The 23,137-nt window shown below is 54.1% G+C and overlaps 7 protein-coding genes across 7 annotated transcripts; 4 read left to right on the top strand and 3 right to left on the bottom strand.

Annotated features, from left to right (window-relative positions):
* Window positions 1-152: 152 nt before the first annotated feature.
* On the top strand, window positions 153-3,141 carry J4E84_009220 (uncharacterized protein; the record flags this gene model as incomplete). Its single annotated transcript, XM_049391783.1, has 3 exons — window positions 153-166; window positions 214-350; window positions 401-3,141. The coding sequence occupies 3 exons, from the start codon at window positions 153-155 to the stop codon at window positions 3,139-3,141; spliced, it is 2,892 nt and encodes a 963-aa protein (XP_049240421.1).
* Window positions 3,142-3,719: 578 nt separating this feature from the next.
* Window positions 3,720-4,401, top strand: J4E84_009219 (uncharacterized protein; the record flags this gene model as incomplete). The annotated part of the gene is made up of 3 exons (XM_049391782.1): window positions 3,720-3,830; window positions 4,005-4,125; window positions 4,247-4,401. The coding sequence occupies 3 exons, from the start codon at window positions 3,720-3,722 to the stop codon at window positions 4,399-4,401; spliced, it is 387 nt and encodes a 128-aa protein (XP_049240420.1).
* Window positions 4,402-4,654: 253 nt separating this feature from the next.
* On the bottom strand, window positions 4,655-9,737 carry J4E84_009218 (uncharacterized protein; the record flags this gene model as incomplete). Its single annotated transcript, XM_049391781.1, has 3 exons — window positions 4,655-9,354; window positions 9,402-9,648; window positions 9,696-9,737. The coding sequence occupies 3 exons, from the start codon at window positions 9,735-9,737 to the stop codon at window positions 4,655-4,657; spliced, it is 4,989 nt and encodes a 1,662-aa protein (XP_049240419.1).
* A 544-nt stretch (window positions 9,738-10,281) lies between these two features.
* Window positions 10,282-12,508, top strand: J4E84_009217 (uncharacterized protein; the record flags this gene model as incomplete). The annotated part of the gene is made up of 2 exons (XM_049391780.1): window positions 10,282-10,569; window positions 10,619-12,508. 2 exons carry the CDS (start codon window positions 10,282-10,284, stop codon window positions 12,506-12,508), a joined length of 2,178 nt encoding a protein of 725 aa, XP_049240418.1.
* A 707-nt stretch (window positions 12,509-13,215) lies between these two features.
* On the bottom strand, window positions 13,216-13,999 carry J4E84_009216 (uncharacterized protein; the record flags this gene model as incomplete). The annotated part of the gene is made up of 3 exons (XM_049391779.1): window positions 13,216-13,374; window positions 13,617-13,743; window positions 13,881-13,999. The coding sequence occupies 3 exons, from the start codon at window positions 13,997-13,999 to the stop codon at window positions 13,216-13,218; spliced, it is 405 nt and encodes a 134-aa protein (XP_049240417.1).
* Window positions 14,000-14,594: 595 nt separating this feature from the next.
* Window positions 14,595-16,340, bottom strand: J4E84_009215 (uncharacterized protein; the record flags this gene model as incomplete). The annotated part of the gene is made up of 1 exon (XM_049391778.1): window positions 14,595-16,340. One exon carries the CDS (start codon window positions 16,338-16,340, stop codon window positions 14,595-14,597), a length of 1,746 nt encoding a protein of 581 aa, XP_049240416.1.
* Window positions 16,341-17,756: 1,416 nt separating this feature from the next.
* J4E84_009214 (uncharacterized protein) lies at window positions 17,757-22,348 on the top strand (the record flags this gene model as incomplete). Its single annotated transcript, XM_049391777.1, has 2 exons — window positions 17,757-21,773; window positions 21,824-22,348. The coding sequence occupies 2 exons, from the start codon at window positions 17,757-17,759 to the stop codon at window positions 22,346-22,348; spliced, it is 4,542 nt and encodes a 1,513-aa protein (XP_049240415.1).
* Between the last annotated feature and the right edge of the window lie 789 nt (window positions 22,349-23,137).

The following is a 23,137-nucleotide window of genomic DNA, read 5'->3' as shown; positions in this document are numbered from 1 at the left end:
CATGTGGGTGGGGAACAAACGTGCGGCATCCGTCAGAATGCGGGACGGGCCACGCGCTGTCGCCCTAGCAACTATCTTATCACGCGCTGCTACGCGCGACACCACCAACAAGGCCGCCGGCGAGACGACCGAGTGCAGACTATGGAGGCGCGATGGGTATTCATGGGTGAGTTGCGCATTCTACTAACAATCATTCCTTGCTGATTCGCGCAGTATCTACAAGGAGATCGGCCCTGGAAAGCGCGTAGCCCTGTCAAAGCTCGCCGTCGAAAAGTTCGAAGAGACCGGACGCCCACTGCGCATTGCTATCGACACATCAATATGGCTTTTCCAGATACAAGCTAGCAAAGGTAGAGCTTTGGCATCACGTACATGCTTACGCTGTGCTGACTGTGAATAGGCGGCACCAACCCGGCGTTGCGCACCTTCTATTATCGCCTCCTTCGCCTCATCTCGCTCGCGATCCACCCCGTCTTCGTCTTCGATGGACCAAACAAGCCGCCCTTCAAGCGCAACAAGCGCACCGGACCTAACGTCGCATCCATCCCCGAATTCCTCGCAAAGCAGCTGTTGAAGCAATTTGGATATCCGATACATCTTGCGCCGGGTGAAGCTGAGGCAGAATGCGCGCTACTTCAGCGAGAGGGAATAGTGGACGCGGTTTTGAGTGAAGATGTCGACACACTCATGTTTGGAAGTGGTATCACGATACGCAACTGGTCACCGGAGAAGACAGGAAAGACGCCAACACACGTCAACGTATACGATGCGGTTGAAACAAAGAACGGGCCGTCAGGATTGGATCGCGAGGGCATGATACTCGTCGCGCTGATGAGTGGAGGAGATTACGTCCCTGAGGGTATACCTGGGTGTGGCCCAAAGACAGCATGCGAGGCTGCGAAGGCAGGTTTCGGCGCCGATTTGTGCAAGATCCCGAGGAACGACGCCAGAGCCATGTCCCAGTGGCGAGAAAGACTGCAGCACGAGCTGAAGACGAACGAGAGCAAGCACTTCAAGCGGAAGCACGGTGCACTGAAGATCCCAGACGACTTCCCGCGTTTGGACATTCTTGGATACTACACACACCCGGCCATTTCGAATCAAGCGGGATTGGATAAACTGCGCCGATCGATCAAATGGGACCAAGAGCTGGATTTCTCCGGCTTGCGCGAGTTTACACACGATGCGTTCGACTGGGTCAAGCTTGAAGGCGCAAAGCACTTCATCCGCAGCTTGGCGCCTTCCATGGTCGTACGCCAGCTACGTATACGCGCTGGAAACCTTGATAGACTTCCTACGAACAACATCCAGGCGGTACAAGAGGACGAAGCTCTTCTCATCAAAGGCCTGCATGGCAAGCGACAACATTCGGTCACAGACAACTGCACAGAACTGCGAGTGAGCTTCACGCCCATTGAGCTTGTCAAGATCGACCTAAGCAATGAGGATCCGGATGAAGATGTGGAAGTACCACCTAGTTCTCAGCAAGCCGGGGGTGATGCCGAACTCGATGACGAAGATCTGGAAGATGAAGGCCCGAAGAAGCGTGGGCCTACCAAGTTTGACCCAGAGAAGGCTGCGAGAATTTGGGTGATGGAGACATTCGTCAAGGTTGGCGTGCCGCTCACAGTGGAAGACTGGGAAGCTGGGCGACAGACGAAGCTGAAGCCTAAGCGGGCAGCAACTGTGCAAGAGTCGGGCAAAGCTGCACCAAAGGCCAAGGCCGCTCCCAGGCGGACGAAGACAGCCGGCGATCAACCGCAGGCTCGCATCAATACTTTTGCCAAAGTAACGAAACCGGGCTCGAAGCTTTCGCGAGCTCTCGCAAAGACACAGGACAAGGTTGCTGAGGTCACTCTGCCTGTCTCACAGCCTGCGCTACAACAAGACGATGTGATTGATCTGCTATCCTCCTCCCCAGTAAGGACTCTGGATGCTGTACAGCCGCACCCGCCTGCACGCGAGAAGTCGGTGTCTCCCCCCATTGCAGATCTTCCTCCAAGTGTGAGCAAGCGGAGAAGACGAGCCCCGATTCAACGCTCCAAAACACTTCCCGCTGATATCAATGCGGTTCCTGAACGACCAACGACGCCTCCTCTTCTGAACACGATAGAAACATTGGACTTGGTAGATTCGCCGGCCCATCCATCACCCTCACAATTACCCGCGAAGAAGGCGAGGACGCGAAGGACTAAGGATGCGCCGGCCACAACAGCGTCCCGAGATACTTCTGTAGCCTTGTCCCCCAGTAAATCGAAGCAGTCGACGTTGGATGCATGGCGAGCATCAGTGACGCCGACCAAGCGACGGGGTGTGACGCCATCTCTCAATGCAGTGCCACCACCCCAGCTTCGATCCTTGTCAGAAGAAGTCGACTCGTTGGACTTGACGCTTTCGTCGCCGGTACGAGAAACGCGACATCAACAAAGTGCCAGTACCAGCGCTCTACCAACTTCGAACATGTCCATGACGCGTCCACCATTAACGTCAATATCGTCGAATGCGTCGCATGCATCCACAAACTCGGCATCATCAACAGCTTCCACGTCCAACAAGAAGAAGAGTATAAGAGACGTATTTGGTCCGTCTCGACCTCGCCGTACTTCACCTCGTCTCAGCAAAATCATGTCTGCGCCTCCTGAAGCCGACTGTCTCGATCTCACATCACCACAGCTTATTCCAGCAAAACCAAGATCAGAATCACCAACGGCTGATACTCTTGACCTCGCTTCGTCGGAACCCATCGCAACGAGAGCACGATCTGCATCACCAAATGTCGAAACGCTTGATCTTACTGAACTCTCGTCCCCCGTCGTTGAGCGCGCCCCAACACCGACAGCACCTGCACCAGTATCCCCTCCATCAACTCACACCTCACCTTTGTCCCTCCGCCGCTCACCACGCGAACACAAATCTACATCACCACAACCCCCATCTCGCACCTCCCCGCCAGCAGCATGGAAAGCGCGAGAGAAGAAGAAACGCGCAATCGTTCTGCGAAAGAGTGTAGTCGGCGCATGGACTTATATAGATGTCGATAGTCCGGAGAAAACAGCAGATGGAGAAGCAGGACCTGTGCTCAAGGGCAAGGAGAGACGGAAATGGCGTGAGAGTGCTGTTGAGATGTTGGATCTGACATAAACCTGGCTGGATGGGTTTTAGGATGGAAGGTCGTCGTTTCGGTCCTTCTTGATGCAGGTTTTGGGGTTCGCGACACGATGATGATGAGTACGAAGCGCGGAGTTTATTGAATGTACACGTTGGATTCCTACCTCTTTTCATGACCGTGCAGCTGCTACAACCCTTACATCCATACGACAGAAGATACACCATCAACACGATTAAATGCGATACGAAAGTCACACACATTTGCTCCGTATCTCCAAGATGTTGAACCCCTGCAGTTAATCCTAGACCCTGCGTGCGTTCACACCAAAACCTGCTCCCCACCCCAGCCTCACTCCCAATCCAGCCCATGACGTCATACACCCAAACCTTCACCACCAAGGCACGCAGCCATGCATACAAAGCATGCGTACCGCAGTATCCCGCGGAGTCCCTTCCGCTACCAACCTTCTTCATTTCCGAGAATATCGATAAACATAAACTACCTACCCCAATTTCTGCATCGCGATACCCGTTGAGCCCGTAACCCTTCACGCATCACATTACATACACCAAGAAGAAGGCTCCTGGAAGAGCTGACTTGGTTGTTCAAGATGACACAATCCGTATCCAAACAAGACGCCTCGTCCCAACAAGTACAGCAGCAGCGTCAAGGCGCGGGAAGTAGAGAGGTGCAGGAACATCATGCTAGTGCGAATGCTTCTGTATGTGCTCCATATCCATTTCCACTCCCTCTCACATTCCCTCTCCCTGATTTCCTATCGTACGGCCTTACACAACGTTACACGGCATCATCTACAGTACTGTTCAATGCATTATGATGGGTATACGTGTAGTTAAGTAGCCGGGGGTGGAAGTGTGCTAACAGAGCGTAACAGGCCGGTCTAAACCTCAACCTCTTCGGCGCCCTCTCCGGCACCTTCTCCTCGAAGCAAAAGAAAACTACTCATCAGAATGCTGATGGCTCGAGTACTACGGAGGAAGACAAGCATGATAAAGGTAATTTATTACCCACCTATCCCATCTCACCCATCCGCCAATATACCCAGCGGATCCCTCACCTACCCCGTCTTTGACTCCCTTGTCATTTGACTACAGTCTTACTAATCGGATTGTATAGGTACCGCGAGCGCAGCAGCCGGCGGCAGAGGAAGTGCATATGCAGCAGGGAATGCACAGCAGAGTAGTTTGAAAGCGAAGGAGAATGGGATGACGCAGGAACAGAAGCAGGGGAAGAAAGTGGAAAAGGTTGATCATTTGGGGATTGAGGGATAGAGAGGTGTTGATGTTGTAATAATTTGATGGGATGGATGCGATGATACTGAATACGAAATGACTATGACTATGACTACATCAAGCTATCCAAAACGCGTTGATACTAGGCGTGAAGACATTGCGAAAACTGATATAATGATAGATCCATCCCTTCATAAAGAATTCTCAAAAACCAAAAACGCCGTATTTAACCCAATATCTCGACATCCATCCTGAACGCCTTTAAACAAAAACCACCTAATGGAAATACCTCTCAAACCGCGCCACCAATCCGACTCAACCCCTCAACCCCCCTCTTAGCAGCAACAACATGCCAAGGCACCGTCCCATTCCTCGTCCCCCTCATCCCCCTCAACTTCGCCAAAACGCCTAACGCCCTAAACTGCCCAAGCACCTCCTTCAGCAACCCCTCAGCCGTCGTCCTCGTCTGCGGCGTAGGTGTCCACATAAGACTCGTCGTACTTCGCTGCGCTGGATCCTGCCCTGGACCCGGACTCTGCGGCGTCCCCGGATTACTAGCGTAAGGATTAGGCAAGCCAGCACCACCTGGACTGGGGAGGTCGGAGGAGGCGGAACTATTACCACTACCACTGCTGGTGCTGGTGCTACTGGAAGAGGGTGGGAAGGGGGAGGAGGCAGCGCGGGTAGAGCCTACGGCGCCGATCCAGAGGAAGTTTACGGCTATGACGATGGGACCGGGTTCTGGGTCGGGGATGGGGTGCGAGATGCTGTTGGTTGTTTGGTGGGTTTCGCCGCGTTTGACGAGGAGGCCGGAGATGAGGGCGGGGCTGAATTGTGTGGTGGAGTGGGTGTTGTGGAGGCGGTGGGCGAGGATTACGCCCCAGGTTTCGTCTGTCACGTCGACTAACCTGGCTTCTGGATCTGCTGTTGGGTCCGTGGCAGAGAGGTCGGCCGAGGGTGTTGCAGCGGGTGTTAGACCTGGTCCTGGATCGGACGGGGAGACGCCGGCTTGGGATGTGGAGTCTGGAGGGCTTGCGCCACCGCCGGTGCTCGTGCTTGGGGCAGCCATGGTGGGTATGAACTTGTACGGTGGATCTGCATCGACTGCTGTGAGTAACGTGACGAACACATTGATCTGTGTCGGACAAGAGATCAAGTAGACCCATGTCTCCAGTTCCTCCCTTTCCAGGACTCCGGCTTTGGCAATGCAAACGCGCCAGTTGACTCGTCGTGATTGTAAGATCTCGATAGTCGTCTGCCAAATCTCTTTTGCGACCTCTCTGAACACACGCGTACCTAGATGGTACGAGACGACAGCTTGTGACTTGCCACAGCTGTCGGTCCAAGCTGCTGTCACCCAAGTGCCATCGAGACTGATCGCGTAAGCAAGATGCATATAGGTATTCTCTCGAAGTAGGTCCTGCGCTGGCTCGGGGATAAGCTTGAAGGGTATGTTTCGTGGAAGCGTCTCCTCGAGATGGAAAGCAGGTGCCGCATATATGCTGAGAGATGTCTTGTCGCTGTTGGGTGCACTCGGCGGGCATCGATCGTAAACCTCTCGTGCAAGGCTAAAGTAAGTAGCTGGATCTAGAATGACAGGGGCGTCGAAAGAAGCGATGTACTTGATCGGTATGACCTGAAGCACCAGATCCGGCTTCTGGGGCTGATCTGGACGTCCTGGCGTTCCTTGACCGTAGGCTTGGAAGAGCGCCCAGAAGGCCGAGCACAGTTCCCATAGCGCAGACGGACCGCCGAAAGGATCGATCATGTAAATGACAAATGCATCGATCTTTGAATCCTGTTGCTCCCGTATCTTCCCATGCTGTATGGCGAGAAGCTTTCCGAGCTGGACGCAGGTCTCTCTGAGGAGCTTGAATGTCTCTGATGGTGTGATGGACGAGCTGGCCCTCACAGGCACAAGACCCCCTTCAAACTCGACAACCGTCTCGACGCGAGAGTGTGAACCGAGCTTGCAGCTGTCGTAAGCAAGCTGAAGGTTGAGCAGGAAGTTCTCAAGGCATGGTCGGAGAGCATCGCTATGCGGATATACGCAGAACGTAACGACATTCTTGGGGGGACTGATGGGTGATAATCCCAAGGGCTCCCAGAACGCTACTGCTGGTGGAAGCAAATCCCAATGCGTCTCCGCACGGCGTACCCTCAAGAAGGGCGCGTTGATCTGGTACATGTGACTCCCGGTGACTGCTGGGCCGTCACTCTTCCGTGCAGGTGGCCTCTGCTGCGCTTTTGCCAGGGCGGCATAGTCCTGGAAAACCTCGTGCACGCCTGCAAGTATAGGTAGGTCACAATCCTCGGCCGCTGGGAAGAGCTCCTTGATGACAGCCTGCCAGCGCGTCTCTGCCATCTCATCATTTCCGGATTCTTTTTCAAAAGGTACATCCTCTCCCAACAAATCCAGAGTTGCAGACACAATCTGGTCTGTTACAATCTGCGTAATTGAGATGCTGTCCTTGGCACTCAAAGGCTCCTCTTCTGATACTTCGTAACTCATCTCAGGCTGAGAGGTGGGAGTGTCGGGCATTTGCGCTGGGTTTGTCTGTAGGGTAGGTAGACTGTAGCGCGCGCCAGCCAAGTGTCGTTCCACTGGAGACGGGAAATGGACCAAAGACCAATCCCATAAGCTTGGCTCGAAATTGTTCAGGTTTGACTCATCAAGTTGAAGACCGTGTAAATCTTGCCTATCGCCTCCCATCGAGTCCGCGAACGACGTCACCGAGAGCGGCGTGGCGTTGCCCTCGCTCTGTAATTTTCTCTTCGCAGGCATAACTAGTCCGCCTATGGTAGCTGTGGGCGTCGCTTCCACTTCCTCGTCTTCTCCAGAGTCTTCATCGGATTCATTCGACGTCTCACTAGAGTCCGAGTCTTCGCTAGCTGCTCGAGCCAAAGACGCTATTTCTGGTATCTGATGCGTAGACGCGGCCCCTACAGTGATACAAAGCTTCGAAAGTAGAGGTATGTCTCTCAGACTTTTCGTCTGGGTAACGGTGGCCCCAGCACCAGGACTAGGGCTGGAGATGCTGTTACGGCCATGTTCCACAGAGTGATGTGTGCTGAATCGTCCATCTTGATACTTGGCGTCAGACATGCTCATTTTGCGACTGAAAGCCACCGGGCTGAAATGTGTATCGTGTGGGGTATCCGTGGGTTGAGTCGATCGAGCACGCGATGTCTTCTTGTTCGGCGGAGATGGCTGTAGTGCCTTGGAAACAGCGCTCGGGCTTAGTGGTGGAGTTGGCTCCTTGGAGAATGACACTTTTGCTCTTGGTGTTGGGACGGTAGTTTTCTCCTCAAACAGGTCGACGCTTTCGTTCGGCGGTCCTTCCACGACCATGGGCTGTTTGCCTTTGTCTTCTTTCTTCACGTCCACGGGAGGCTCAGAAGCCGTATCCAACGCACTTTCGAGTGCAGCGAAAGGGTCAGATGTGTCTTCTTCAGTCTTGGGTTCGACAGCGACTTGAGACTCAGGCTTTCGTGGTGTGTTGGCAGGTGCTACACTCGTATCTGGCAGCTGAGGTGCGTCCATCATGTCAATATCGTTATCGTCCGGTCCGTCAAAGAAGTCGAAATCCGTGTCGTTGATGCGATCCCCTCCATATCCATCTTCGTCCATATCGTCGCCGAAAAGATCATCGTTTCCACCGGAGGTATTGAAGTTGTCTGGCGCAGGTGCGACGGGTGACGTCAAAGGCATTTGTTGATCTTCCATCTTGGTGTCGTCTTGTGGAGCAGAGAGATTAATGGCAGGGTTGCTGCCTCCGGGTGCTAGAATGACGTTGGAGACCGTGCCGGGCACGCTCGGTGTGTCGCTTTGGGAGACCGCAGTTCCGGGGACAACCCCATCCGGAGGTGTGGGGTAGACACCACCTGCAGGATGCAGGTCCCCGTAGGCACCACGAGCGTTTACAGGTGACGACGCGATCATGTTCTGCTGTTCATCCTTGAGACGGGCAGCGTCCTCTTCAGCCTTCTTCGCTTTTCGTCTCGCTTCAAGAATCTTGTCACGATCCGGCTTTCCTAGAAACCACTCCTGTGCGGCATCAAGTGGATCCTTGAAGCCCGTTGATTCCGGCGTCTCGTACCATCTCAGCATATTGTGGCCTCCAACTGCCGCCACACTAGCCGGCTCCGCAGACTTCATCTCATGCTCTTCTGATCCGTGAAAGAAGCATAGTGCTCTGGGCCAGAGGACGTCTCGATCCTGACCTGCTAAAGCCGGGCTCGAAACTAGAGGGTTATGAACTGAGGTCATGCGTATTCTAACCCATGAGCTTTTCTTTTCAAGGTCAGGCAAAGTGAAGCCCTTCCAGCCCAGCCAACGCTTGACACTCGACTTCCAGTTCTCAATGCTCTGCTCTAAGGTGGTGAGTCTAGTGCGTTTCCTATGACGGAGGCCTATCTCCTCTACGAGGGAATCAAGCGGATCTTCCAGGCTCGTTATTGTTGCAAGCAGGCCATTCGGAGCCACTCGGATACATCTACCAACAAGAGACTGCTCTCCAGCTTGCGTTGACACGTCGCCGACGCAACGAATATCAGTTTTTTGGTCAGTGAAAGTCGATACAAGGAGCGTGCCCGAGCTGGCCCAATGTACATTGATGCTTGTAATGCGATGTACGCAGTCTGGTGGTTCAATCTCATCCTCATCATCGTCTACCTGCTTGTAGGCCTTGGAAACAAACGTGCGGAAGTTTAAGGCAGTCACATTGCAATCTTTGACGATGTTGAACGAGATGAGAGCAATGACAGATGATGTGAAGAGCTCATAGACTGTGAAGCAATCGGGCGGCGCAGGGGCATCAGATGCCGAGGCCTGGCTGTTGCCCTGTGACGATCTCGCACTGCCAGCAGGCAGGCCCCTTTGTGGTGCTGTTGCCGATGGGGAATTGTTCGAGGCTGCGGTGGTGTTGGGGTTGCCCGGGCGCATGGGAGGGCGCGCTAGATCGATGGCCTTGGTGCATCCTGTCTGCTCGCCTAGCACGTGTCAGTCGTAATTTTGGGAAGGTGCGAGCGCGACATACTGTGCAGGCGATAGCCGTCGAGCTCTGGAAGGTCGACGTTCGGCTCTATCTTATCGACGGTCGTGGGCTTGAACAGCCATAGCCACGGTCGCGAGGCATCCTGCGCAACAAGGTGCAGGTCCTGTCGCAGCTCGGCTTCGACTGCGCGTATGTCGTCGGAAGCATTCCAGTCTCGCGTTCTCGAGGAGGTGGGGGTGGTGGTGCGGGTGATTGAGAAGGCGTGATATGCGACAGCCTCAAAGTCTCCCTGTAGATTGTCAGCGTGCCATCGCGTACAAGTATGTTCCGACGTACTATAGCTTGCGCATTCGTAGTACAGGTTTTGAGAAATTCCATTAGAGAGATGGCTCCTTGTTAAGGGACATTCAGGTGGTATGCGCGGCGTATTTTCACTCCCAAGACTGCGCTGTACACTTTTTCCATCAACTCCGCTGCGGTCCGCCCAGCGCGTCACGCGCGACAGTGTCTATCAAAGCGATGGGGGTGTGGTGTGGGCGGGGCGTCGAGGGTCGAGGGTCAGTGTATCGGCATGATCTAGACGCGTAGGAGAAGTGATCATGGCTCCGAACACGGGGAGAGAGCCGGATGCAGCTTTCGGCGCCTCCCGATTGCAACGACGTGGTACAGGGTGGGCAGTACAGGCACTTGAGGGACAGAGCGACTGGACCCGGCAGCGAAAAAGCATGTGCATGCGATGTCAGCTACGCGGAAGAGGCAGGCCAGTCGACGGCGGCTGGCTCGCGGTCGCTAGCCCACACATCCATGTCGCCCGGGTGCACGCCCGCAGTTGCGCTTAGTACTAACGGCTCCACTCTTTTTTCATCGCGAACTTCCAAACGTTCTCTGCCGCCGCTCTGTCGCATTACCTCACCACGCCACCATGAAGATTTCCTCAGGCGCCGTTCCGGTATACACCATCAGTGGCAGCGAGGCGCGCCCGCTGCCCGAGTGGCTTATCCGGAAAAGAAAGCGCAGTCTGAAGAACGACCCCGAATTCGCCAACCGCGTCGACCTGCTGCAAGATTTCGAGTTTGAGGAAGCCAGCCAGTGTGTTCGTGTGAGCGAGGATGGCGACTGGGTCATGAGCACGGGCACTTACAAGCCTCAAATACACGTCCACTACCTGCCCCATTTGTCGCTGTCGTTTGCAAGACACACCAACACTCTTGTTCGTTCTTTCCATTCTTTCTACACCCGCAGTATACTAACTTCCGCAGAACCAAACATTCCACCTCCTCTCCTCCGACGCCAAAAAGAGCGTACATCTCCAGCAAGATCGATGCATAGAATTCCACACCGGTGGAGGCCTCCACTATGCGAGTCGCATACCACGTTACGGTCGCGATCTTATCTACGACCGGAGATCAGCAGAGTGCCTGGTACCCGCCGTCGGTGTCAACGCCGACGGCATGGGTGAGGCTTTCAGACTGAACCTGGAAGTCGGGCGCTTCATGCGCAGTTACGAGATTGACGTGGGTGGTGACGATGTGACGACAGTAGGCGGGGGCGCTCTCCAAGGTGGCATTGGTGCGGGCGCAGTGAACACTGGTGCTATCGCCGAACATTCGCATGGCCTCCTCGCCTTCGGTACCTCTATCGGCACAGTTGAGTACTGGGACTCGCGATCAAGAAACAGAGTGGGCATTCTGTCAGCGCCTCCAGATGCGTTTGAAGGAAAGTCGGAAATCACAGCGTTGACCTTCCCATCGTCAGGTCTGGAGGTTGCTGTGGGAGATTCCAACGGCATCGTCCAACTTTACGATCTTCGATCACCCAAACCACTTCTGCGAAAGGACCAAGGATACGGCTACCCGATAAAGAACATCATCTACCTCGACGGCGCGCAAACTGCCGAGCCCAAGATTCTGACCGCAGACAAGAGGGTCATCAAGATCTGGGATCCCAAGGACGGTACACCATGGACCTCCGTGGAACCATCAGTAGACCTCAATCACGTCGAATGGGTGCCAAAGACTGGTATGCTCTTGACGGCGAACGAGGGCAGGCAACAACATTCCTTCTTCATTCCACAGCTCGGTCCAGCGCCAAGATGGTGCTCCTTCCTCGACAACATTGTAGAAGAAATGGCCGAAGACCCCAACGACCCCAACGCTTTCGGCAAGGGCGCATCTGGAGATGTATACGACAACTTCAAGTTCCTGACACACGAGCAGCTGAAGCAGCTATCATTGGACCACCTTGTCGGAACCACAAGTCTACTGCGACCCTACATGCACGGATTCTTCGTCGCCCAGAAGCTGTACGAAGAAGCGCGCCTCATCTCGAACCCAGACCTCTGGCAAGAACAGCGCGCCAAGAGCATCGCCGAGAAGATCAGCAAAGAGCGCGAGTCGCGAATCCGCGGCAACAAAAAAGTGGCCGTCAAAGTCAACCGAAAGCTCGCAGAAAAGATGCTGGAAAAGCAAGAAGAGCAAGCGCGCCGGCAAGCCAAGCGCGTCCTCAAGCAAGGCGGCGACGACGACATGCTCGACACCACTACCGCCCCCGCCGTCTCCGAACCCACCAAATCCGCCGACGGCGTCCTCAACGACCCTCGTTTCGCCAAAATGTTCGAAGACCCCGAATTCGAAATCGACGAGCAAACCCGCGAGTTCCAGCAGCTCAACCCCAGCACCAAGATCCCCAAGGGCCTTACCGCTGCCGAGCAAGAAGATCTCGAATCAAGAAAAGGCTCCTCCGACTCCGACTCTTCAGACTCTGAAAAGGACGCCGTGCGTCCGGCGAAGAAACCACAACAGCAGAAGGAAAAACAAGACAACTCCCGCATCTCCTCCAGCGCCTACCGCAAAGCAGGTCATCGCTCTCAACGCAGTGGTCCCGAAATGGTTGTTTCGTCGTCGAACCAACGGAAATCGGGGTCGTCTGCGATGGCGAAAGACAAGACGTTTGGTTCGCGTGTTAGTAAGCTTAAGGACAGGAAACCGGCCAAGTCGGCGAGTAACACGACGGTCGTGGGTGAGCGCGAGATTACGTTTGCGCCGGAGAAGAAGCAGAGGAAGAGGCCCGAGCAGGAGGGGCAGAGGCATGATCGGAGGAAGGAGGGCGGGAGGAGGAATGCTAGTAACAATGTTTTTAGGAATATGTAGGGTTTGGAAAAGTAAATGGGCTGGGTGGGAGGGATGGAGATGGAAGATGGAGATGGAGATGCATACTTGGGAGTTGAATGATACCCTTATCAAATTGCAGAAGCACATGCTATTGAATGGTGACGATCTATGTCCTTTCTTGATTAACAGGGACTTTTTTTTCAAGTAGGCTTCTACTGATTCAGATGAATCTTCATGCTTGCACGACAGAACAGGCCAGATGTATTTGCTTGACCAGGGTGTCGGTCAATATCAGACTTGTACTTCACATTAGCTGGTATTGGATGCATTGAAGGATTTTGACTGAACAGAGCGAGATTGTGTTTGTAATTCTCTCTTCCTACATAGTTGGTAGCACGAAGCTGTATCCTTTTAGAGGGGGAGGTAAGTATATCGGAAATATACAGCGTAGAACTGCCATGTCATCTTGTGGGTCGTCAGAACACGTACGCAACCCAAAATAGAAGAAAGTTAAACCGATCTATTCCAATAGCTCGTCCGCAGCATGATGAAAGCTCGAAACGCAGCCTACGCCATATATAAAATATACTCCTCCATGCGATCAATACCACATGGCACCGCCTCTGTATAGATATACCCCAGTCCCATTGTCTTGTCCAAGCGGGACTTCCTCTCTCGCCCATTCAGGTCCGAAAACCTCATCCATGGTATTCGTTATGCTGTATCGCCCCTTCACGTGAAGAATCTTACTCAGAAGACTGCTTGTTCATCATAGTGTAGGCAGCGAATGCAAGCGCACCACCAAGCAGGATGATGGCGTAGAGACCCACACCGGTGGATGCGCCGTCGGTGGTGGTAGCGGTTGTGCCGGGTTGCGCGTAGCTCTTGGGCTTTGGGTCGCCCTCCTGTTTTTCAGTCGTCAGTATTGTTGTTTCTGTTTTGTGGATACGGAGAACGGGTTGTTTCTTTTCCGCTGCATGGTGGGCGGAATCGTTCCGAAGAAGTTCCTTGACCCTCGGACCGGCATCTGGGCGCGGCATCTGGGGGCGCGGGATGCAGATGTGTGATGTTTCGGGGGGGTTTGTTTTGTGTACGTGAAGGGAGGAAGTGGGAGTCGGGTTATATGTGTATGTGGGGGATGTCGTACCTGACGCTTCAAGTTTCCAACAAGCAGCCCATCGAGGATCTCACGGGCTTCATCTGAGTGACCGACATCCTCAAAGGCTTCTGTTGAGTCCTGGCCTCCGACATCGAGGAGAACTTCCTCACCACCTCTGTATACACATTAGCGACTTTTGTGATAGCATTGACCCGACACATGTGAAGGCGGGGCTTTTCGCCATAACAAGTATGAGTATGCGAATGCCGAGGTGGGCATTGCGCAGCGGGCAGGGCATGGCAGCGAACGTACGGGTGCTCGTCTACGAAGCTCGATGCATTGTAGACTTTGTCGTGAACGACGATGTATAGGTCCTTCTTGGTGTTGTGCTCCGAGACGTCGGAGTAGGTGAATTCCTTGTCGGCAGACATTGTGGTGGTGGAAGAGGAAATTCGGGGTACGTGGTCTTAAGGCGGAAAACCGAGGTCGTGTGCTTGCGTACGTCGAGGCGGGGAGAAGAATTGGACGGGAGACGGTTGCGTTGACGTGGAGGTGGTCAGATGGGAATGAACAGCACGGCGGATAAGAAGTTGTGCACAGTTGTAGCGGGTTGATTAGCTAGCTTCTCCCGAGGTCGGTTTAGGCGTTGCACAGGCGCGAGCGCTCAAAGTCAAATTGCTGTTCAGCCATTGGCTCAGGCTCTCACCGACCCAAGGCTTCCGAGCTCCGGCCACAACGGGTAAGAAGACCCTGTCGGCGGGGCTTGCGGTCTTTTTGAGTAGTCAATTCCGCTGGCAATGGGAATAGCACCTCATGCAAAGAGAGGACTGAACGGGTGCTCTGTCGTCTACATTAGTATAAAACATGGAACGTACATATTCTCTAAGGCAATGTATACTTCGAGAAGGTAGGTGTTTAATTTTTCCCTCGTATGAAATGATAATCAGGATGGTTCTCAGAAAAGTCGCTTGCTATGCTATAATGCTATGATACCGTCTACACCTGCTCCGCCTCCCTGATTCACCATCACGACCCCAAGACCTTAATCTTCATCCACTCGCTAGTTCCTATCCCAAGGTTTAATCCGTTTAATGCCCACCATCTTCGCACGGCATCTCCCCGCGCTCCCTCAACACCATCCTCTAATGCTTCTTCGATGTCACAAGTCTTGTACTCCACCTTCAGGCCGCTGCGCTTCCACCATTCTAGCACGCCGGCATGGCCCATTTTGGTCGGTCCTACGAGAACTTGGTTGTCAAAAAGGATTTTCTCGCCGCGAAGGGTACGCCAGTAGTCTAGAATATGTGTGTGGCCATGGGTCGAGGCGATTTTGGCTATTGTATCTTCATGCGAAAAGGGAATGCCGGATTCAACCCAAAAGTGAATCGCGGGTAGGCAGCCTGACTGTGTTGCGTAGGTGATGGACTTGCCCACCTTGAGAGGTAAGTCGTCTTGGCGGGGTCTGCTAGGAGCTTGCTCATCGATTGGTGATGAAGGTACCGAGGGGGCCGTCCTGTAACGGCTGTGCTCCTTCCACCACTTGAGTACGTGAATGTGGCCCTGCGAGCTAGCTTGCTCGAGCGCAGCTTCTGTGTATTTCAGTGAGAGGCCAGAGTTATACCACCAGTCAAGGGCCTGGACCGAGTTGGTGCGGCTCGCATTGTCAATGGCTTCCGCAGAGTACTCCTTGGTAAGGAAGGTAGGCGACGTCCGCCAGTACTCGAGAATCTCCGTTTTGCCAAACACAGAAGCCTTGTGGGGTAGAAATGTGTGCCCGAATGTGCCCCAGAAGAGCTCCTTGTGGAACTTTTCAAGATGCGCAAGAACGGGTACCATGGCAAAGCGCATGATGAGTTCGATGCATACGCGGGAGATGCGAGTGGGGTTCTCGGAGTCAAACACAGCCTTGATCTCCGAATAGGGATAGGTGAGAAGCGCCCATTCTATCTTCTGCATCTGCGTCTTGGGGCCTTCGTCGCTAGCCGATTGTCGCCACTCTTTCGGTATGGGCAAATTTGTGTGGACATTCAATGTAGTCGCCAGCTCCCAGTCCTTGGTAAATTCCAGGATGATGGACCAGAGCTCTGGCGGCAGCCGAGACCCCTTGCTTCGCGTAGGTGTCAGTGTTGGGAGATGGGCAATAGGTAGTGCGATAGTGCGATCACCAACGGCCATCAAATCGATCTGGGTTTGTATAGATTCATTGAAAGCCTTGTGCCCTTCTACCCATGGGTGGTACTTGCGCCCGGAATGGTCGAAAGACCACAAGAACGGAGGGAGTACGCGGATCCAGTTCCACTTCCGCCGTATCTTGCTGATCTGCTTCCTCGACATGGGGTTCTCCCACATCAGCGTGGACATGCCCGGTATGAGCATTATCTTCTTTGACACATTCCAGCTGCGCAAGATCTTCAGGTGCAGGTTTGTTGTGAATCCATGGAGCATGCGGGCGAGATTCTCGGCGTCAAGCGGTGCGAGGACGAGCAAGTCGGCCCATGAGCAGTACTCTGCCACGTTGGTCTCCTGATAGTCGACATGTTGCCACTCGGGCGTCGTGTCGCTCTCGGGGTCATACGTGTACCAGACGGGCTCGAGCTGGGGCGGGACAGTCGTGTGCGTCGTGGTCGGGAAGTCCTTGCATGCGATGATCTTCAGCGAAACATGCTGGAGGCGATGCAGGCGCGCAACGATGGAGCAGCCAAAGCGGAAGGCCGAGGGGTCAGTGAGGGCGACGAGGACGTTTAGCGTTCGCGCGGGTGTTTGCGAGGACATTGAGGGGTGGCGTGTGGGAGTCTGTACAGTAGGTTGCGGTGAGTGCCTCCAGACATCGATTCACCGTTACGTTAGACCGCGATTGGCCGCTGCCCCACGTTGCTGTCAGTCGCTGCCGCCAAGCCCAGGCAGTGTCAGGCACGAAGGGTGCATGGACGTTTGGGGACATAAGCCATTGATGCCATATTGTCGCGAACGGTGGTGACGGCCGCATTCAAAGGCCCGACCTCGTTACATGTACGCGTCAAACATGAAGTGATTCCATGGTGCATCGTTGGTCCATGAATTCGTCAGAGCTTGGCGCGTTGATCGTCGAAACACTTTTGCACGCCACGGGCCGGAATCACGTGAGATCGGCGCATCCTGCCCCCGGGGCCGTCTGCCGTGGGCAATCCCAATATTCTGGGGACAGGATAATTCCGCGGGAGGCAGCGTACCACTCTTGCTGCGAGAGTGTCTGGAGCCCTCGGAGCCCGCTGACACCTGTCATGGATATGGTTGTGAGACCCGGGTGTCATTAGCCGACGCCTCTTATGGTGTTGAGGACAATAAACAAGCAGGTGACTGTCGCAATGATGCCGCCGCGTCTCACCAAACACACTCCACGTTCGGCGTCGAGCCAGCCGTGGTGCATCTCACCGATGACGTAGCGCTTGTCTGCCCTAATTCCCGCGCGCGAGTGGGTCCGAGGCCGCTGATGATGGAAAACTGTCGAATATCCATGCTCCGGTCGCTAAGAACTTTCATGGCCTAACCTGCATCTCGCCCCTAACCTACCTGCTCTGAGCTTAGATCGTCGATCGCAGAGATAGAGCGACTTAACCCAAGACGTTCGCGATCGACATCTGGAGGCGCATCAAGCCATTCAAGGCAACGCATGGCAGTCATCTATCTCATCAACTAGACGGTGACGCGCTGCCGTCGTTGTGTCTGCACAAGTGCAGCTTAGGAGCCAGCCTGGTCGTTGCACATCTCTGCCTGTGTCCGTCCTCCTGTCGCTTTCCATCCACTCCAACGGTTGCATGCCTCGCACTTGACTGCCCTGGACGGTCCAGATTTCGTTCGCCCCTCCGCACGCCACTACGTCTCCCAGCAGCAGCAACTCTGCCAACTTCATGAGGCTGCTAGGCCCGCCCACCATCCCCCTCTGGCAAAAGAAACGAGACTCCTATTAGGGATTGTCCGTCTTTCGCCACCCTCACGCGGTCCCTGCATAACGCCAAGTGACCTTGTCTGCGGTTGAGAGCATCCTCGCAACTATCCACACCACACGTTAGCGACCACCAGACGCCCATGGACGCCTGAAGGCACAATCCCACCGTGTGCGGGTGCCTCTATTCCTACCAACAGCCAGGCCGTCGGCGCACTCTTCACCCTGCCGCCGGCGTGCTCGCCTGATCGACGACACACAGCTCCATGTCTCAATCACCCCAGCAAACCCCCAACCTTGGTCCTAATACACCAAGCGATGGCCGCTTCAACTTCTCCACCGTGTCGCCCGTGCCCGAAGAGCCAGCTACGCCCGACGCTGCACCAAAGGCCGCCGACTTCGCTCTGCCACCGAACAGCACTGCGTCTGGGGGCCCTAGTAACGAAGGTGCCATGAGCCCCTCCGCTACCGACCGTGTCTTTCCCATACGGAGCGCCATCAGCGTCGACCCTACTCCCACACCAAAGGGTGGTCATTCCCAGGGCGATTACTTCCACCCATATTCGCGAACAAACGACTCGCGCTTCACAAGCGACTCCCGCCGAGCTTCTCAGGGATCGACTACGTCACAGGCTTCACATGGCTCGCAGCGCGCTTGGGGTTTGCGTCCTGGGGGTACCAAAGCAGACACAGGCTCCGATACACAGCGCTCGTCCTTCCAATCCACTCAAAGAGCTGACGGCTCGAGAAGGGCCGCCCCTCAAATACCCCAAAATTTGTTCAACGATCTGTCGTCAACAAAGTCAGGCGGAAGCGCACAGGAAGGCAGTCGGTCACCGGGGTCCAGAGCCGAACGGGCACCGTCAATTGGGGGTGCTTCTGCCAAAAGTGGTATCAGCAGCTTGGATATGGGCGGACTGGTGACACATCGGTTCAAGCACGTCACGACTGAGGGAGGACACATGGTCATAACAGGCCGTGAGGGCGATACCCTACAGCGCTGCGAGGATGAGCCCATCCATCTGCCGGGCGCCGTGCAAGGCTTTGGTCTGCTACTGGCACTGCAAGACGACCCGGAAGGAAGTCTGTTGGTGCGCGTCGTAAGTGAAAACTCTAAACGCATATTAGGACGCACCCCGAAGGAGCTATTCGCACTAGAGAGCTTTACCGACATTCTATCCGAAGAGCAAGCCGATAATCTCTTGGACCACATCGACTTCATCAAAGACGAGGACTCCGACGTCACGTCCAATGGGCCCGAAGTCTTCACTATGTCCATCAAAGTGGCAGGCTACAATCGAACTCGCAAGCTGTGGTGCGCCATCCACATCAACGATACAAATCCTGGACTTGTTATTTGCGAGTTCGAGCTTGAAGAAGATCCTCTATACCCGCTGGTGCCGCCCAATGACCTTACTCCAGAGCTGCCGGAAGATACTTTGTCCAGTCAGCCTACGGCGGAGGAACTACTCGAAAGTACAGAAATCAAGAGCAAGCCCTTGCGCGTCCTGCGTAGCGCGCGGAAAAGGAAGGGTGAAGCTGCTGCGATGGAGGTCTTCAACATCATGTCCCAGGTGCAAGAACAGCTGGCTGCGGCACCATCATTGGAAAAGTTTCTCAAGGTTCTTGTGGGCGTTGTCAAGGAACTAACTGGTTTCCATCGCGTCATGATATATCAATTCGACCAAACTTTCAACGGCCGTGTCGTTACCGAACTTGTTGACCCGCGAGCGACAAAGGATCTGTACAAGGGGCTGAACTTCCCTGCTTCCGATATTCCAAAGCAAGCTCGAGAACTATACAAGCTAAACAAGGTACGCATGCTCTACGATCGAGACCTAACAACCGCAAGGCTCGTTTGCCGTACCGCCGAAGATTTGGAAAGCCCTCTCGATCTCACGCACTCGTATCTTCGCGCCATGTCACCAATTCATCTCAAATATCTTGCGAACATGGCCGTAAGATCGTCAATGTCCATCTCCATCAACGCATTCAATGAGCTGTGGGGTCTTATTGCCTGCCATTCGTACGGGCCTCGTGGTATGCGCGTATCCTTTCCTATTCGAAAGATGTGTCGCATGGTCGGCGATGCAGCATCGAGAAACATCGAAAGATTATCGTATGCGTCAAGACTACAGGCCAGGAAACTCATCAATACTGTACCAACACAACATAACCCCTCCGGATACATCATCGCCTCCTCTGATGATCTCTTGAAACTGTTCGATGCCGACTTTGGTTTACTCTCGATCCGTGACGAGACAAAGATCCTTGGCGTTCTAGAAAACTCTCAAGAAGCACTTGCCATGTTAGAGTACCTCAGGATGAGGAAAATACAATCGGTCATGACTTCCATAGATATCATCTCGGACTTCCCCGATCTGCGATACCCGCCCGGTTTCCATGTCATAGCAGGCATGCTAATCGTCCCCTTGTCGGTAGATGGCGAGGACTTTATCGTTTTCTTCAGGAAAGGACAACTGAAGGAGGTGAAATGGGCCGGCAACCCATACGAAAAGTTCATCAAAGAGGGCACCGAGGGTTACTTGGAGCCAAGAAAGAGTTTCAAAACGTGGTCCGAGACCGTCGTTGGAAAGTGCCGCGAATGGACGGAAGAAGAGATTGAGACCGCCTCAGTGCTATGTTTGGTATACGGAAAGTTCATTGAAGTCTGGAGGCAAAAAGAAGCTGCGCTGCAGAGTAGTCAGCTGACCCGATTATTGCTGGCAAACTCGGCGCACGAAGTTCGCACCCCACTGAATGCAATTATCAACTACCTCGAGATAGCACTGGAAGGAGCCCTAGACACGGAAACGCGGGAAAACCTTTCGAGATCGCACTCAGCGTCGAAATCACTCATCTACGTAATCAACGACCTACTTGACCTGACCAAGACGGAAGAAGGCGGACCACTCATTAAGGGCGAGTCGTTCGACTTCCGGGAAACAATCAAGGATGCCACCGACATGTTCAAGAACGACGCCAAGCGGAAGAACATATCTTACGAAGTTATCGAACACCCGGGGTTGCCTACTTTGTGTATCGGAGATCAACGGCGAGTCCGTCAGGCCATCTCCAATATCACTGCGAACGCCATACAGAATACCACGCAAGGAAGCGTCACTGTGGAGGTTTATGTTGCAGCAAGGCCCAGCAGAGATCACGTCGAGGTTGAGGTGGCGGTAGCCGACACGGGCAGGGGTATGAGCCAGAAGAAGCTTGATCAGCTCTTCTATGACTTGGAGCAAGTTCAGTCTGAGCCTGCATCCATGTTAGAAGATGCGTTGGTGCCTGACAAGAAGCAAATTGCCGAGCAAGGTGAGAAGTCAACGTTGGGTCTCGGTCTGGCCGTCGTTGGCCGCATCATCAGGAATATGAACGGACAATTAAGGCTTCGATCCGAAGAGGGCAAAGGCACGAGGTTCGTCGTACAATTCCCGTTCGACCTTCCAGACGCCGAGGTAGAAGCCGTGACAACGGCAGAGGCTTCGCCAGCTGGTAGCATCACACCCCAACCGGACAGTACCTTATCGAGCATTTTGCCTGGCCCTGATGAAGGCGAGCGGACTCTCATTGCCCCGAGCCTGTCGCGCCACACCTCCGACAGCGAGAGGAAGAGTAGCTCGAGTGGTAGTGGTGGGGCGAGTGGTGTGGTCATTCGAAGATCTAGTGCGGAGAGCCTGACGAGCAAGACTAGTCTACGCAGCTTCAAGAGCGGGTCGAGTCAGAGGAGTGATGTGGACAGACTTATCGACGCGATACAAGAGCCGCACATGATCGGCAGAGGCGATGCAAGCCCAAGCGCACACTCTCTGAGACCGACCTTGACGAAACGCAATAGTCTTGATCCCGGTGCCGCGCGCATGAGGTCTAGGAGCCTTGAATACATCAGCAGCCAGCCTACTGTACCTCCACACCAGAGAAGCATGCAGTCCGATCACGCAGGGGAAGTTACCGTACCTGGATCCGGTGCCCCAATCACGGCCTTGAAGATGCCTGATGAAGGCGGCGATAGTCCGGTAGATCCTCGGCCCAAGCCTGGGAGTGTCCTCGGAGAGGTACAGGGCGACACACCAATACAACCGTCTGCGGAACCCGAGAAGCTGACTTCGGATCACATGCGCGTACTTGTTGCGGAAGACGACCCGGTGAATAGTAGGATTGTCAAGAAACGATTAGAAAAGCTTGGGCATGAGGTCCATCTCACCGTCAATGGCGAGGAATGTTCGTCGGCATACTGCGACAATTCACGAGACATTGATGTTGTCTTGATGGATATGCAGGTCAGTAGAATGTTCACCGCGACCTGCCCCTTTTACTAACAATTTTGAAGATGCCAATCGTCGACGGACTTACCTCAACCAAGATGATAAGATCGTTCGAAAAGCTACACACCGACATCTACTCAGCCCGAGCCGCCCTCTGCGGCCGCGTCCCCATCATTGCAGTCTCAGCCTCTCTGATCGAGCGCGACCGCCAACGCTACATCGACGCTGGGTTCGATGCATGGATCCTGAAGCCCATCTCTTTCGATCGGCTCAACAAACTCATGGCTGCTATCGTCGACACGGACATTCGCCATGACTGCCTCTACCAACCCGGAGAATGGGAGAAGGGTGGCTGGTTCCACGGGGGCAAACACAGTGCCGACGAGGCCAACACCAAGCCATCGGGTGAAGCGCCAATGCCCAACCCTTCGGAAGAGGTCGACGAAGCGATCATGCGATCAGAAGAACCAATGGCTGGAGAGGAGAACGAACAGGGCGATATCCCCAACGAACAAGCACGGCTCTTGCAAAATCAGGAGGAGGGAAAGACGGAGCCACCACCGGACGACGCCTCCAAAGATCCAGCATGAAGCAATTGAGATGTGTCTTATTGATCATGTGGTCTGCCATACCCTAGTCGACTCACCTTGCCCGCGGTACCGCTGATAGATACCACCTGTCGCGGCTGATCAGCTGTCCACACCCACGCCGAACACCACCACAGTCTTACTATCTTTCAGCGCCTCATGACCTCAACCCTAGTTCACTGGTCAGCGCATACCCTTTAACCGTATACATATAAATTTTTCTCCAAGTTTCACCACTCGATTCAGGCGGCATAGTTGGTTGTTGGCAACAGGGCCCTTGCAAGCATTGGAAAGGGGTTTTTGGGTTTTCATGTTCTTCCTATCCCAGGTCGTTGGTCCCAATATTAGACGTTAGAAAGTCTGCGTCGAGTTTCTTGGATGTCACGCGCGTATGATGATGAGAAGAGGAGTTGTTGTTTTTTCTTGCTGCTGTACGACAGCTGGAATGATACGGGATTTTTGTCGTGTCCGGGGAATGTGGAAAAGGGAAGGAGAAGGGAAGGAGGGAAAGGGGCTAGAGTAGGATAGGTGCGAAGTTCAATTGATGGACACAAAAACATGAGATGTTGCTGTGTCTGTATGCGTGGGCCGAGTGCTTGTGATGCAATGTGGGAACTGCGCGACTGTCAGCCTCTTTCGTGCAATTGGTATATTATGTCCATGGAATTTGTGCAAGTAAAACCTTGTTTCAGCGAGGTATCACAAACATCAATGAAATTCCTACGAACTCAGAGTGTACCTTTGATGTTACAGCTGCGAAGAGCAGAGCGATAGTAGATGTTGCGGCACATC

This window comes from Alternaria hordeiaustralica, assembly GCF_023758085.1.
Source record: "Alternaria hordeiaustralica strain BMP 2776 chromosome Unknown scaffold_27, whole genome shotgun sequence".
Lineage (NCBI taxonomy): Eukaryota > Fungi > Ascomycota > Dothideomycetes > Pleosporales > Pleosporaceae > Alternaria > Alternaria hordeiaustralica.
Note: the sequence above shows the minus strand (reverse complement) of the source record. Positions and strands in the feature narration are given on the sequence as shown.